Source organism: Tachysurus vachellii, chromosome 6 (genome assembly GCF_030014155.1).
Source record: "Tachysurus vachellii isolate PV-2020 chromosome 6, HZAU_Pvac_v1, whole genome shotgun sequence".
Taxonomy (NCBI): domain Eukaryota; kingdom Metazoa; phylum Chordata; class Actinopteri; order Siluriformes; family Bagridae; genus Tachysurus; species Tachysurus vachellii.
The window spans coordinates 26,717,416-26,732,352 of NC_083465.1; the positions used below are offsets into that span (position 1 = coordinate 26,717,416).

Sequence of the window (14,937 nt, forward strand, 5' to 3'; positions counted from 1 at the left end):
AATCCGCCTCGGTTGTTCACACCGCGGCCACATTGGAAAAAATCAGATTTGGGTCTGATTCAGGATCACATATGGAAGTGGTCTGAATCTGATTTGAAAAAATCAGATCTGTGCTAGATTTGAGTGTTCACACTACTCCTGAAAAAGTCTGACCTGGTCACTTGACCCCAAAAAAATCAGATTTGGGCCACTTTTACCTGCAGTGTGAACGGGGCTATTGTCTGTTTTCCTAACGGTCACAAACTAACAGGTAACTAGCATGGATTTGCTGCGGTCGTTAACCAAGGACTAAAACAAACTAACATAACAAGAAATATAATTTCCTAACGTTCAGTATCATAAAACACATTCTCCCTTGTGAAATGTAATCCCTTGCTGTCTGGTTTTTAGATTTCTTTCGTTTGAACAACCAAATGCAGCACAGACGTCCGGCATCGTCCATGCATTTGAGGATAAAGGAGCACTGTACAAAGATGGCGGCGGTTTTGACGCAGTTTTAGGACCCCAATGCGACATCTAGTGTATATCTACGCCTCCTAACGTGTACAGTCGGCGCTACGTCATTGCGTTACGTCAGCTCGTACGCACGCCTCCTCTCCTCCTACAAAGGGGAAAGAAAAAACAAAAAAAAAGGAAAGGTCGCGCGTGCAGTGGGAGGATCTTCTCGAGCTGCTCATTCTGTCATTGCGAATGTCTGGACGACGTGGACCTTCAACTCTACACTAACTTTATTTTCTTCTTCTACAAAGTGTTTCATTTTATGCAAACTATAAAGCGAACCAGTTCTAATCCGTATAGACGCGGGTTAGGTTTGTTTGTTTGTTTGTTTGTTTGTTTTCCCCTAGACAAACACTTTATTTAACTTTATTATTTATAGAAAAAGAGTTCATGTAGAAAAAGCTGTTGGACTTTTTTTTGGGGGGGGAAAAAAACTGAAAAAAATAAAGCTGATGTAGAGTTAAACATCCGGATCTTTTTGGGTTATTTGTTTTGTAGCTGGGCGTCTTGTTAATAGACGCCTAAGAGTGAATTCCATCAGAGTTATTTATTAAGAAGGGAATAGAAATCCAATAGAAATGGGTTTGCACCCGTTGGAGTTCAGTGAGTGTTACCTGGACAGCCCGACTTTCAGGGAAAAAATCAAAGCTCATGAAGCAGAGCTGGATAAAACCAACAGGTTTATTAAAGAGCTTTATAAAGACGGGAAAAATCTCATCAACGCCACTAAACGTAAGTTTGCACTCTTTTTTTATTCCCCTTATACTTCCTTTATGAGCCGAATTTATTATATTGCATCTAGAATTCGTGAAACAAACCATATAAACGCTTTGTTACGAGCAAAACGGATCCTGTTTAAGCCAAATGTCTTCAATGTCCATGTTTGTTTAAAGATTTCATCCAAAAACAATACTTTTTTTTTTTATTATTATTATTTGTTTATTTTTTGTTTATTATTATTGGTGAGCTCACCTACATGGATAATCTGGGAAGGGTTGCCATGTCTGTGAAAAAAGGTTTTGGGTTAACTCTTTTTATTTTTCTTGTGATTTCCAGTTAAACAAACAAAAACAAGGTTATTCTTCTTGTTTGTTTGTTTGTTTTTCTTGTTTTTTCTTTTTTTTTTAGGATGATTTTTTAATTTAATCAGGATTTAAGCCGTAAGAGAATTATAAACCATCGTACACCTCCAAGGTTCTGGGAACGATCCTGAGCTCTGGTCACTTCATGGACTTTACTTGCTTTAGATTTCTCCTTCGGGATCAATCAATAGTGATGTTCTAGTTTTTTTTTTTTTTTCTGCCTCTCTTTCATCATGGACTCTATACTGATCTTGAACAGATTTGTTCCCAGTCAGTTTGAGAGACTGGTACGTCTGAATGGCTGTCTCATGGCTGTTTTGTAAAGATTGAGCCAAACAGTGAGCAAAATACAATTCAGAGATTTGTCCTAAAATGTAAGACTTTTATTTTGAAAGCATTTTCCCTTTTTTGTCCCTCCATCTCCTAATAATGATGTTGTTCACTCCATAATCCCTCTTCTCCATTTCCAAATGTAGCTGTCGTTGCCATAACCTGTAACCTATAATTACAGAAATTAATTGAGATTATTTGTTTTAAAACAATAATACAGACTTTCTTCAAACAGTTGCATAAAATCCAAAAACATGGCAACCCCGGTAATGCCTGGCTTCTGTACACTTGCACCTAAAATCTGCTTCTGTCTCATTCTTAACACTTTGCCCTAGAGCATCACCCAGAAGAGAGCAGGTGGCCTCATGATGAGGCCTCATGATGTCTCAGAGGTTTTTCCCTTGACACCCTTGACACTATCACCTCTGGCTTACTCATTAGTCATCGCTCTTAGTTTTCTGCATGCAAGCACTATAAAAGTTTTACCACATTATACCTTTTTATATTCCTTCTTAGCTGGTTATAGATCATATGTAGTGTACAGGTCACACACCGTCTGTATGACGGAAAAAAACGTGAGATGGTTCCCGGGGACCAGTCGGACTTTGTCGTCCATACGCGATTCTTACTGCTTACAAACGGCATGATTTAAACAACTGCCACAGTCATCTACTGTCTCTGATCAAGTTGCAGCTACGGCTAAGCCTTTTGTCTCAGTATTCAACGATTCATTTTCTGTTTGTTTTGTTTTTGTATGAATGAGAATAGCATGTCATTGGATGCTAAATAGACAAAAACAAATAAGCAACCGATTAAATTCACGAAAATCTTAAACTCAGGACACACTTTTAGACCAAGCACATGAATAAAAAGGATCTATTTTGAAGTCCACAAGTTCTCAAACAGACACGTCCATAAGAAAGCCAAGCAGCTGAGTGAGATACTTAGCGTAGGTCACTTCATGTTCAGACCCGGACAAATCCCAATCGCAATAATCCTCTCTAATCGAAGTGTACTAACTTTAAACAGACCAGTCAAAAATCTCTCACTAACGTGCAGGGATCATATGTGGAATATTTAAAAGAAATACAAACCCGATTCCAAAAAAAGTTGGGACATTACAAAGTGTGAGTAAAAAAGAATGCAATAATTTACAAAACATTTTGAAATCTCATGCCAAATATTGGCTCAATTTGGATTTCATGAGACCTACACATTCCAAAAAAGTTGGGACAGGTAGAAGTAAGAGGCCGGAAAAGTCGAATGTACATATAAGGAACAGCCGGAGGACCAATTTGCAACTTATTAGGTCAATTGGCAACATGATTGGGTATGAAAAGAGCCTCTCAGGGTGGCAGTGTCTCAGAAGTCAAGATGGGCAGATCACCAATTCCCCCAAAGCTGCAGCGAAAAATAGTGGAGCAACTTCAGGAAGGAGTTTCTCAGAGAAAAATTGCAAAGAGACGGCACTGCATCACATGCAGGAATGCTACTGTAATGGAAATCACAACATGGGCTCAGGAATACTTCCAGAAAACATTGTCGGTGAACACAATCCACCGTGCCATTCGCCGTTGCCGGCTAAAACTCTATAGGTCAAAAAAGAAGCCATATCTAAACATGATCCAGAAGCGCAGGCATTTTCTCTGGGCCAAGGATCATTTAAAATGGACTGTGGCAAAGTGGAAAACTATTCTGTGGTCACTCACTCACTCACTCTCACTCATCTACCGCTTATCCGAACTACCTCGGGTCACGGGGAGTCTGTGCTCTGTATCTCAGGCGTCATAGGGCATCAAGGCAGGATACACCCTGGACGGAGTGCCAACCCATCGCAGGGCACACACACACACTCTCATTCACTCACGCAATAAAACACTACGGACAATTTTCCAGAGATGCCAATCAACCTACCATGCATGTCTTTGGACCGGGGGAGGAAACCGGAGTACCCGGAGGAAACCCCCGAGGCACGGGGAGAACATGCAAACTCCACACACACAAGGCGGAGGCGGGAATCAAACCCTCAACCCTGGAGGTGTGAGGCGAACGTGCTAACCTGTTCTGTGGTCAGACGGTTCTTTTTGGAAAACTGGGACGCCATGTCATCCGGACTAAACAGGACAAGGACAACCCAAGTTGTTATCAGTGCTCAGTTCAGAAGCCTGCATCTCTGGTATGGGGTTGCATGAGTGCATGTGGCATGGGCAGCTTACACATCTGGAAAGGCACCATCAATGCTGAAAGGTATATCCAAGTTCTAGAACAACAAACGCTCCCATACAGATGTCGTCTCTTTCAGGGAAGACCTTGTATTTTCCAACATGACAATGCCAGACCACATACTGCATCAATTACATCATGGCTGCATAGAAAAAGGATCCGGGTACTGAAACAGCCAGCCTGCAGTCCAGATCTTTCACCCATAGAAAACATTTGGCGCATCATAAAGAGGAAGATGCGACAAAGAAGTCCTAAGACAGTTTAGCAACTAGAAGCCTGTATTAGACAAGAATGTGACATTTCTATTCCTAAACTTGAGCAACTTGTCTCCTCAGTCCCCAGACGTTTGCAGACTGTTATAAAAAGACGACGGGATTCCACACAGTGGTAAACATGGCCTTGTCCCAACTTTTTTGAGATGTGTTGATGCCATGAAATTTAAAATCAACTTATACATTTTCTCAGTTTAAACATTTGATATGTCATCTATGTTTTATTCTGAATAAAATATTGAAATTTGAAACTTCCACATCATTGCATTCTGTTTTTATTCACAATGTGTACAGTGTCCCGACCTTTTTGGAATCGGGTTTGTAAATACATACAGTTATTCCACCTTGTTGTTCCTCCGAGGTTGGGTCCCAGATGACTTCTTGTTTAGTACGCTAGGGAGCGTACAAGCCGTTAATGTACTGTAGTGTGGACCGAATCACCAGAATCCCAAACCCCAGTCAGTACCTTCCCTTCTCAGCTCAGTCTGATAAGAGTTTTGGGCTTGTGTTGATTTCTGCGATCGTTGTTTCTGTCGTGATTCTTGGCCCTGGGGAGAAAATGTTTCTTATCCAGAGGACGATATGAGATCCGCAGGGTTGAGCGATATGACCAATAAAAAAAATCAATCTCATCATCTTTATCTGAGATCCGAGAACATTTTTATATCTTAAATGCAAACTGATTAAATATTATATTGAAACCTATGTATATATATATATATATATATATATATATATATATATATATATATATATATATATATATATATATATATATAAAATATGTGAAATAAACAAAACTCAATTTATACAGTATGTGTGTGTGTGTGTGTGTGTGTATATATATATATATATATATATATATATATATATATATATATATATATATATATATATATATATATATATTGTTTGTTTATTTCACATTTTTTTTTCTTCTAACAAATAAATCTAAAATATATATATTTTTTATTTTTTATATACCTTAAAAATACTTATTATTTACCGATTTATTTTTTATAATATAACCCCACATTTGTTGCTTGTTTGTAAGCAAGCCGACGTTTTATTATTAGTATTTTTTTACCTTTTCAGTGTTAACATATTTATGTATTGTAGCTATTAAAACAAAGCGAAACAAAACATCCAAAATGTTTAAAAAAAAATAAATAAATAGTTTCACTCGTGGATTAAATTAAAACGTTCCTGAAAGATTGAAGGTTATGGTAGTATATTTTTATAGCATTGTTTATTAGTTAAAAATAAAAATGCAAAAATATTATTACAAATTCTTACTGTATGCAGATTAGATGTTAAAATATTTCAGAAGTTTTTCCAGTTTGAAATCATTCATATTTACACAGATTAAACTTAACATGATTAAAAAAAAAAAATCTACAGTGACACTTTTTTATTTTATTGTTATTTTTTTGATATGATATATTTGTCATATTGCTCTATCCTTTGAGGTTTCAGCTGAAAATCACGTAGATTTGATCACACTTTGTGTTGTGTTGTGCTGCCTGACCTGTAATGCAACACAAACCGGACCATTTTTTCAAGCTTGAAACCGAATCCTAGATTCCTCTTGATGTACCTGATAAGATATCCACGGTTATGAGCTGAATAAGTTTCTCTCTGCTTTTTTTTTTTTCCTTCTTGACGCCGTGGCATCACTCCAGTTTTTCTTGTCAACACACGTCAGTTATTAGGTCGCACAAGGTGTGTTGACTCGACAGTGTTGTATTACCAATGTTAATGGATTAAAGTGTAAGCTCTGAAATAGGTGAAGGTTCCTGACTAGATGACCTTCTACTTTATACTGTAAGCACCTTCAGTGTAATTCAGGAATTCTTTAGTGGAAAACTGCAGCAAAGCAGCTCGGCCTTTTTTGGGGTCGTGTTAGAACCTTGTGGGGTGTTTGGAGGAGTGTGTGTGTGTGTGTGTGTGTGTGTGTGTGTGTGTGTGTGTGTGTGTGTGTGTGAAACTGTGTTTTGGTGGTTTAGACCTGCTGAGAATTTCTCTTGCATATTTAAGTCTAATACTGTACAAAGGGCTTTACTGTGTTTTAGAGGAATATTTGAATGAAAAAGAGCAGAGTGTCTCGTCTTGGTAATAAGATATGTTTAAAGTACGATTTAGTTTCATCATCAAAGTCGGCTTCTTCTTTCTTCTTCTTCTTCTTCTTCTTCTTCTTCTTCTTCTTTTTCTTCTTCTTCTTTGTCTCCTTCTCTTTCTTCTTCTGCTGCTGCTACTTCTTCCTCTTCTTTGTCGTCGTCCTCTTCTTCTGCCTCTTCTTCTCTTTCATCGTCTTCTTTTTCTTCTCCTTCATCTTCTTCTTTTTCTTCTTCTCCTTCATCTTCTTCTTTTTCTTCTTCTCCTTCATCTTCTTCTTTTTCTTCTTCTTCTTCTTCTGCCTCTTCTTCTCCTTCTTCTTCTTCTGCCTCTTCTTCTTCTTCTTCTGCCTCTTCTCCATCTTCTGCCTCTTCTTCTCCTTCATCTTCTTCTTCTTCTTCTGCTTCTTCTTCTTCTTCTTGAAGATAATTCATTAGATAACGATATTTTCAGTAGAAGTTGCATGTTGTGTGTGTTTTATTGATCATATCGTGGTCTCTTTCACTCAGCCAGTGTCTTAACTGTAAAGCAGGTGATCACAGATGAAACAGTTGCACATTGTCATGCTTCCTGATTCCTGCAGCGATGTAGTGCATGTGTGTTTTAACCGCGAAGCTTCCTGAGTTACGAGGCAAACGTTCAAAACGTACTGAAAAAGAGACTCTATTAAAGTCACATCAGACGTTCCGCTAAGCAGCGGATCCATTTTAGTGTTGTTTAGCATGATGGCTAAGTTTCTCCAGTTAGACTCCAACACACTGTGTACTGTATATATAGAACATGAAATAAAGTTAAAGATTTGCTTATTATTAATCATGTGAGCGCTACAATGATAACAAGCTACTTATATTTGTACACAACGTTAGCTGAGAGTTTGTCCACCTAATTTTTTTTTAATTCAACGTTCCGGTGTATTGAAAGGACCCTGACTACTGAACCAGGGATCTGATTGAGACGGACCCAAAGTTCATCCTTCATCTTGCGGTTCTTCTATCACATATTAATCAGTGTTTTCAATCTAAGTCTAAATTTCACAACAAGGTTTTGAATGATGGATTAATATCTAATCAGCTGATGTCAGGTTTGTTGTTCGAGCATGAAAAACGTTCAAGACGCGTGTTATGTTGAAATATCTTCATAACGTGCATTGACATTGAATAGAAGTCTTTATTTTGTCACATATATGTACATTACAGTACAATTAAATTTCTTCTTCACATATCCAAGCTTTGGAGGTGGAGGTCAGAGCGCAGGGTCAGCTATGATACAGCACCACGGGAGCAGTGAGGGTTAAGGGCCTTGCTTAAGGGCCCAACAGAGGTAGCTTGGCAGTGCTGGGGCTTGAACCCTGATCTTCAATCAACAGCCTAGAGCCTTAAGCACATGAGCCACAACTGCCCTGAACTGATTCCCTGTTATTAACCTTAGTATTAGGTATGATTTAGTAGTCACAAGATAATGTTGTGATGTTGCCCAAGAGCCCTCGTGTTCATAAAACTTCTCCAAATCGCTCTCTCCTTTAATGAAAAAACATGGCTCTGATTTAATGGATGAACAAGCAGCTTAGAGCAGCGGTGGACTTTATACTGTCCTCCTGTAGATCTTCACATTTCCACAGGTTCTTCCATTTAATTAAACTTGAAGCTTGGGGATTTGAGAGATATTGCCCTTGCCACCCACAGCAGTACTGCGAGGGCTCTTATATAGTAGCTGTGTTTTGACTGTTTTTCTTCCATATGGGATTGAATCCAAAACCGAGCCTGAAGTATACCTAGTGAAATTAAATCTACCTCAAACAGCAGTGTGGAGGAAAAACGAAAGGAAAAGAAAAATACCTGATGTTCACAAAGATTGGGAAAGTTTGGAAGTGCAACATATGCTTTGTTTTGGGTAATACATGAATCAGAGTCTGTAGCTGGAGACAAAGTGGCAGCGTCAAACAAGACAACCTAGAAACAGGAAAGAGGAAAGACATGGTACATGATAAGACTCAGAAACATGGCTTAAAGGTGGGGTCTCCGCTGTTTGAAAGCCAATGTTGACATTTGAAATCACCAAAACAAACACGCCCCTAACCCAAATGGGTCCCACCCCTGTTTTGATAGCTCCGCCCCACACATACACCAGACAAGTATAACCCAAGTATAACCCAGACAAGTATTATAGCGGAACCTGTTGGGGCAGCTGACCGAGGGTATATTTTTATCAATAAATGAACTCAGTGAGGAATACTACGGTAATACAAATGTGTTTTTGTAGTACTGTGTGTTGTACCGTGAAAGGTTTATTTCCGTTTCACGCGGAAGACGTTCAGTTCTCTCCAGCGCTGGAAAGCTGATCCTATATTAACACGTCCTACTTCTTGCCTTATCGTAAGCCTTTCTTCGCTTTCTTTCTTTGTTTTTATCCTCCATGTCAATGTTAAAACCGCTTTCTGCTAATGTCACACATGCACACTGAACACTCTCTCTGCCCATATTGACAAGACATGCCCATTTCTGCTCATTGGCTACACTTTAGTTTTGTTTTTGTTTTGTTTGGTGGCCCAATGCAGTTTTCTGAAGCATTTCTCAAACAACAGAGACCCCACCTTTAAGTCTAAAGGATCAATAAAGGCAAGGGGAAGAATTGGTGAAGATACTCTGACAAGAGGGAATACAGATAAATCAACTAGGAATTAAGAGTGAAACACGATACAGGTGAACACTGTAGGGTTACACAAGCTAACACCTACTGACATTGCAGCAGACCGCACAACCGTACACCAACTGATGGGGTGGGATTTGTGACACAGGTTGTGCTATGTGAATCCTCTAGTATTATTCTAGTATTATTAAAGAACCAAATCAAACAGTTTGTGTTGAGTTTGTATATCTGGCGTCTGTAATTTTGTCACCTTATTTAGTGCTGCACTCATTTCCTAATACTTGCATCGTGCTTGTGTGTCATTCTGAAAACATTGTCCATCACGTGTGCTTATTATTCATCACGTCTCGTAAAATTCTAACTCTGTGGTCCGACATGACATTTACATTTACAGCATTTGGCAGACTCCCTTTTCCAGAGCGACTTTCATTATCTCATTTTTTTATACAGCTGAGCAATTGAGGGTTAAGGGCCTTGCTCAGGGGCCCAACAGTGGCAGCTTGGTGGACCTGGAATCGAACTCACTACCTTCCGATTGATAGCCCAACACCTTAAACACTAGGCTGCAGAAATGAATAGCAAGTGATGATCTGCAAAGTAGTTTTTTGAAGATAAATATTTTACGAAGTGTTCGTGCTCGACACTGTGACTAGGTGGATTATATTCTAGAGACCAGCAGGAACAGGAGGATGGCTCCAATGACAGGGCGTGTTGTCCTGGACGTCATTCTATTCTGTCGCCGATCTAGTTGCACTGTTTGTCTCCCCTCGTTCCCAGCCCCAGTTTGCTGACCATGCAGCTCAGTTAGAAAGCAGTCTGAGGCGTTTAGCTGTAGTTCAACCAGCTCTGTACTGCTTACCTTCTTTCAGGCTGCATCACATCTCTGCTGCTGCCTGCATATTTGCTCAGGATCTGCTGAGTTTTGATAAAAGGACAGATAAGGACTGCTGAGCTCTACAACTCCCTGTATTCTAACTGCAGCAAATTTCACTTTAAGAAGTCAAGCACAAATTTCAGCGGCCTCCGTGTTGTTTACAAGTGAAATTCTTAAGTAAATGTAATGCGAACAGTTTAACAAATGTTTGGTTTAGATGCATCAACAGTTCCCTGATGTTCTCCATCGCTAAAGATGTTTTATCAGGGAATTGTTTTCCAAACCTTTATTAGGATGTCACAGTTTCATGTTTAGTCACAGTGCATGTTAGGACTGTTACGCCTCAACAGTAACATTTTCTAAATATTTATTAACGTTTCCTTTTTATATATATATATATATATATATATATATATATATATATATATATATATATATATATATATATATATATATATATATATATAATGGTGAGGTGAGCATCAGGAAAAGATTCAAATAATAAACTAATAAAAAAAATGTTTAAAATAATGTTATATATATAAAAATATACACATCTCTCTCTCTCTCTCTCTCTCTCTCTCTCTCTCTCTCTCTCTCTGTCTCTCATTATATTATGACATTATATTATGTTTTTTATATATGTAGATAGATAGATAGATAGATAGATAGATAGATGATAGATAGATAGATAGAGAGAGAAGATTTGTATATATTTTTATATATAACATTATTTTAAACATTAGTTTTTTTTTTATTTTTTTTTATTTGAATCTTTTCCTGATGCTCTCCTCACCATTTACAATTTTTAAAATATGTATTTATTTATATATTTACTTATTATTTTTAGAATATTTATAGTACTTATTTTATAGTATTTATAATTATATTTTCAGTTATTTACTTTCTTTCTTTGTGTGTGTGTGTGTGTGTGTGTGTGTGTGTGTGTTATTTATTTATTTATTTTACTTGTTCAACTCCCTAAACATGTCGATTGGATTTCTCAACTTCCTCCATCAGGACACACACTCAATCATATGCTCTGGAATGTTCAACTTTTCACTAGGAAAAAAAAGAAAAACAAAGAAAACCCCGACACAAAAGGCAGGAAGGTCTCCTCATGCCCAAGAGTTCATCAAGTGATGAATCTCCATAAACGCAGTCAGATCATCATGGCTGTTCACAGCGTCCACAGTCAGAAAAGTAGCACATTTTTCTATTTAGTGTATTTTCAAGTGTTTTATTTAGATCAGTTAACATATACACGCTCACTTGTTTAATCTGTAACGTTGACTAGATGTTAGCGGGATAGCTTGCTGCTAATAAAAGTCCATTAAGCACACAAAGGTTGAAAATTATGTAATTCTGGCTTCCTAATTTTTTGGAACCTCTGCGAACTCCACAGACTTTATTTTACACAAAGGCTGACAAATCTGACATTGCTGACCAGAACCTTACCACCATACTGTAAAAACTTTGTACCAGCACACGTCACATTCCTCTGAGTAATGGGAATCTCTCCCGAAAACTCAACTTTATCCAAATGTTTGAGCAAACACGGTTAGTAGACTTACGTTTGTCTCTGTTATAAGCAAATGCACAGAGACGCCACACCCGTCCATCAGCTGTCTACCACAGGTGGTGTGTGTGTGTGAGGGCAATGTTTGCCGTGTGACCTCATGCAATGAAACGCTGATGTTTACAACATTTGGTCAGTGCAATACTGATAACCCAGGAAGCTGCAAGATGCAAGTGAGCTGTAATGAAGTCTAAAGTCATTTAGTTTGTCTAGCTGACAAGTTCCAGATCTGTTTTCTGGTCTGTGATAAACAGATTTGTTCATGTTTTCCTATAAAAAAATATTAGATAGTAGTTATAGCTCCAGGGTGTAAGATGTCAAACCTTTGAGCAAAAGTTTTTGTGCATCTCACCTTCATTACCCATTCGTAGTTCGTACATAAACCAGACTGTTACCACAAATTTGTATGCTATAACAGTTCCGTTTTCATTTCACTGGAACTAAACATGCTCCAGCATGACAATGCCCTTGTGCACAAAGCACAAGCTCCATGAAGACATGCTTGGAGTGGAGGATCTCTGGGCACCAAACCCTGACCTCCACTTTTACTTTACCGCAATATGATCAATTATCAGCACACATGATAGTAGGTAGCTACATGCTAAGGCTAAGGCTTTTTTGTGTTAATGATAAAATAATGTTATGTACTTTTTCGATTACAACCTCCGTTTATACAGATGACATGGAGCTGCACGTACATGTTGGATTCGCCGCGTTTGGATCAATGGGTTTTCTTTATTCTTATTGTTTTCAACATTGTAAATTAATACTGAAGACATTGACCGTTTGACAGAACAAATATGGAATTATGTCAATGCAAACGTAGCCATGTTTTGCTTTGATGACGGCTTTGCGTACTTCTGCTATTCTCTCAGTCAGCCTCATGAGTTTGGGACTAATTTCCAACAATCTTTAAGGAGTTCCCAGAGGTTTTGAGGACCTGTTGGCACCTTTTCATTTGCTCTGTGGTCCAACTCATCCCAAACCATCGCAATTGGATTAGTTTCAGTGCAGGTGATTGTGGAGGAAAGGTTAGCTGATGCAGAGCTCCATCACTCTTCTTTTTTTGACAAATAGCTGTTACATAACCTAGAGGTGTGTTTAGGGTTATTGACCTGATGGGAAAACAAATGATAGCCTTATTAAGTACAAACCAGTTGAGATGGCATATTGTTAGAAAAGGCTTTGGTTACCCTGCTGGTTAAGTTTGCCCTCACTAACAGTGTCTCCAGCGTTCACATTCAGGAACCATCCGTTCACCCTCTCCAAAAATCTCAAATTTGGACTCATCAGACCAAAGGACACTTTTGCACCAATTTAATGTCCATTCCTTGTGTTTCTTGGCCCAAGCAAGTCTCTTATGTGTGTTGCTCTACCGAAGTAATGGTTTCATTTCCACAATTCTGCCAGACTCAAGCAGTCTCCTTTGAACAGCGGATGTTGAAATATGTCTGCCATTTGAAGAAAAGCCTGTATTTGGGCTGTAATCTGAGGTGCTGAGGTAAAGGTAACTTGATCTTCCCCTTTCCTGGGACGGTCCTCATGAGAAATGGTTTCATCACAGCGTTTGATGGTTTTGGCGCCTGCACTCGGGGATACGTTCAAGAGTCTTTTTAGATGATTTCTTTAAGTAATGATGGACTCTCTTTTCTATTCACTTAAGTCTTTTTTGCCATAATATGGGTTTGTACAGTCGTTGTAGTAGCACTAATGGGGCTTTTGACTCTGACTCTGCACAAGACAACTGATGGGCTAAATAAAGCACATGTCCTGGGGATGTGATAGCCTAGTGGTTAAGGTGTTGGGCTACCGATCGGAAGGTTGTGAGTTAGATTCCTACATCCATCAAGCTGCCACTGCTGGGCCCCTGAGCAAGGCCCTTAACCCTTAATTGCTCAGTTGTATAAAAAACAACTGGTCTGGATAAGGGTGTCTGCTAAATGCTGTAAATGTAAATGTCCTTGGTTGTTTGACATTTCACTCTGCTATGATTGGATAAATACAGCTTGCGATTGCTTTAAATAACGACTTGTCTCGCTCTTTCATATCAGTGACAATAAAGGTTCAGGTGTGTTGTTTTTTTACCCGAGGAGTTTTAACGTTGTCGTGTAGTAGATCAGCTGATCGTTGATATTCAACTTCCGCTATGTTGTCAGTGTATTTCCCCACCGTCATGACACACCCTTCAGTCAGCGTTTTGGATTGCATTCATGTTTGGTTGTCTGTTGCTAAGCAACTAGCCCTAACAGTCTAACAGCGAATCATTTCACACTGTACACGTTTGTCACTGTGATGTGGAGTTTACTCTGTAAACAGTGCCGTGCCGATCCTGCAGAGTTTCAGAACCCCGGGGGGAAAAAGCCGAGTTTTATTACCCAGTTTCTGAATTCATGTGTGAAAAGTTTATCTACCCGTTTATCTATTAGAGCAGGGTTTAGAACGACGATAATCCGGGATTTAGCGCAGTATGAAAAGCTCTGTTTTGTCACAGTTGGTACAGTTGGTGGAAGTTTGAACAGTAGCCAATGTGAGCTGGTCATAGTAGGGATTGAACTCTGGCTTCCTGTATTTGGAGCTCCGGGAGGATGTGTGTGGTCACAGAGTCCTTGATTCTGAAGGAAATGGGACAAGGCGGACATGGAGGAGTGCAACACACACGCATACACACACACGCTGCCACAGGGTGAGACCAGAGGCCAGGCAGAAAGGATGCGCTCTGGTTACTTTCCGTTTCCCTTTTCAGTGTAATGCATACTCCTTGTCACACAACCTTTTGTTCATTCACGTATCCTCTGCTCTTTCTCTCTCAGGTCATGAACTTCTCTCATGTTCATCACTCAAGAAATATTACATCATTCTCTCAGGTCTTGTTTATATCCAAAACTAAGAGACACAGGATCATGTAAAAGCGCGGACATGCGTTCGTTCCTCTGCCGTCTCTTCCGACGTCTTAGCAACCCGCAGGCTTCTTTTTGCAGTTTGTAATTTCAGAGAAAGCAAAAGATACGAAGTCTGCCAGCAGACGAGTCGATCTTTCATTAGAATCGCATTAAGTCTTGAACTGAGGTCATACAGGAGGGAGGAAAAGCAGATGTTTGATTAACCGTAATATGAGCTGAGAACGAAAAAAGGTTTCATCCATAAGGAGCAAGATTATATTAAAAAATATGCAGATGAAAAGTCACAATATTGTCCAGATTCGTTTGTACTTTCATGTATACAAATGATGTATTCAGTTCTAAGTTTTTTATTACTACTATTATTATTATTATTATTATTATTATTTTAAACCTTCATGTTTGGGGGTCAAATTGTTGT

General features: G+C 38.8%; 1 protein-coding gene across 1 annotated transcript in view; it reads left to right on the forward strand.

Annotated features, from left to right (window-relative positions):
* Positions 1-631: 631 nt before the first annotated feature.
* Positions 632-14,937, forward strand: part of arhgap10 (Rho GTPase activating protein 10) — a 90,264-nt gene continuing 75,958 nt past the window's right edge. The window contains exon 1 of the mRNA XM_060873133.1: positions 632-1,230. Within this exon, the coding sequence (XP_060729116.1) occupies positions 1,077-1,230 (154 nt within the window). The 5' untranslated portion in view covers positions 632-1,076. The remainder of the gene's footprint in view (positions 1,231-14,937) is intronic.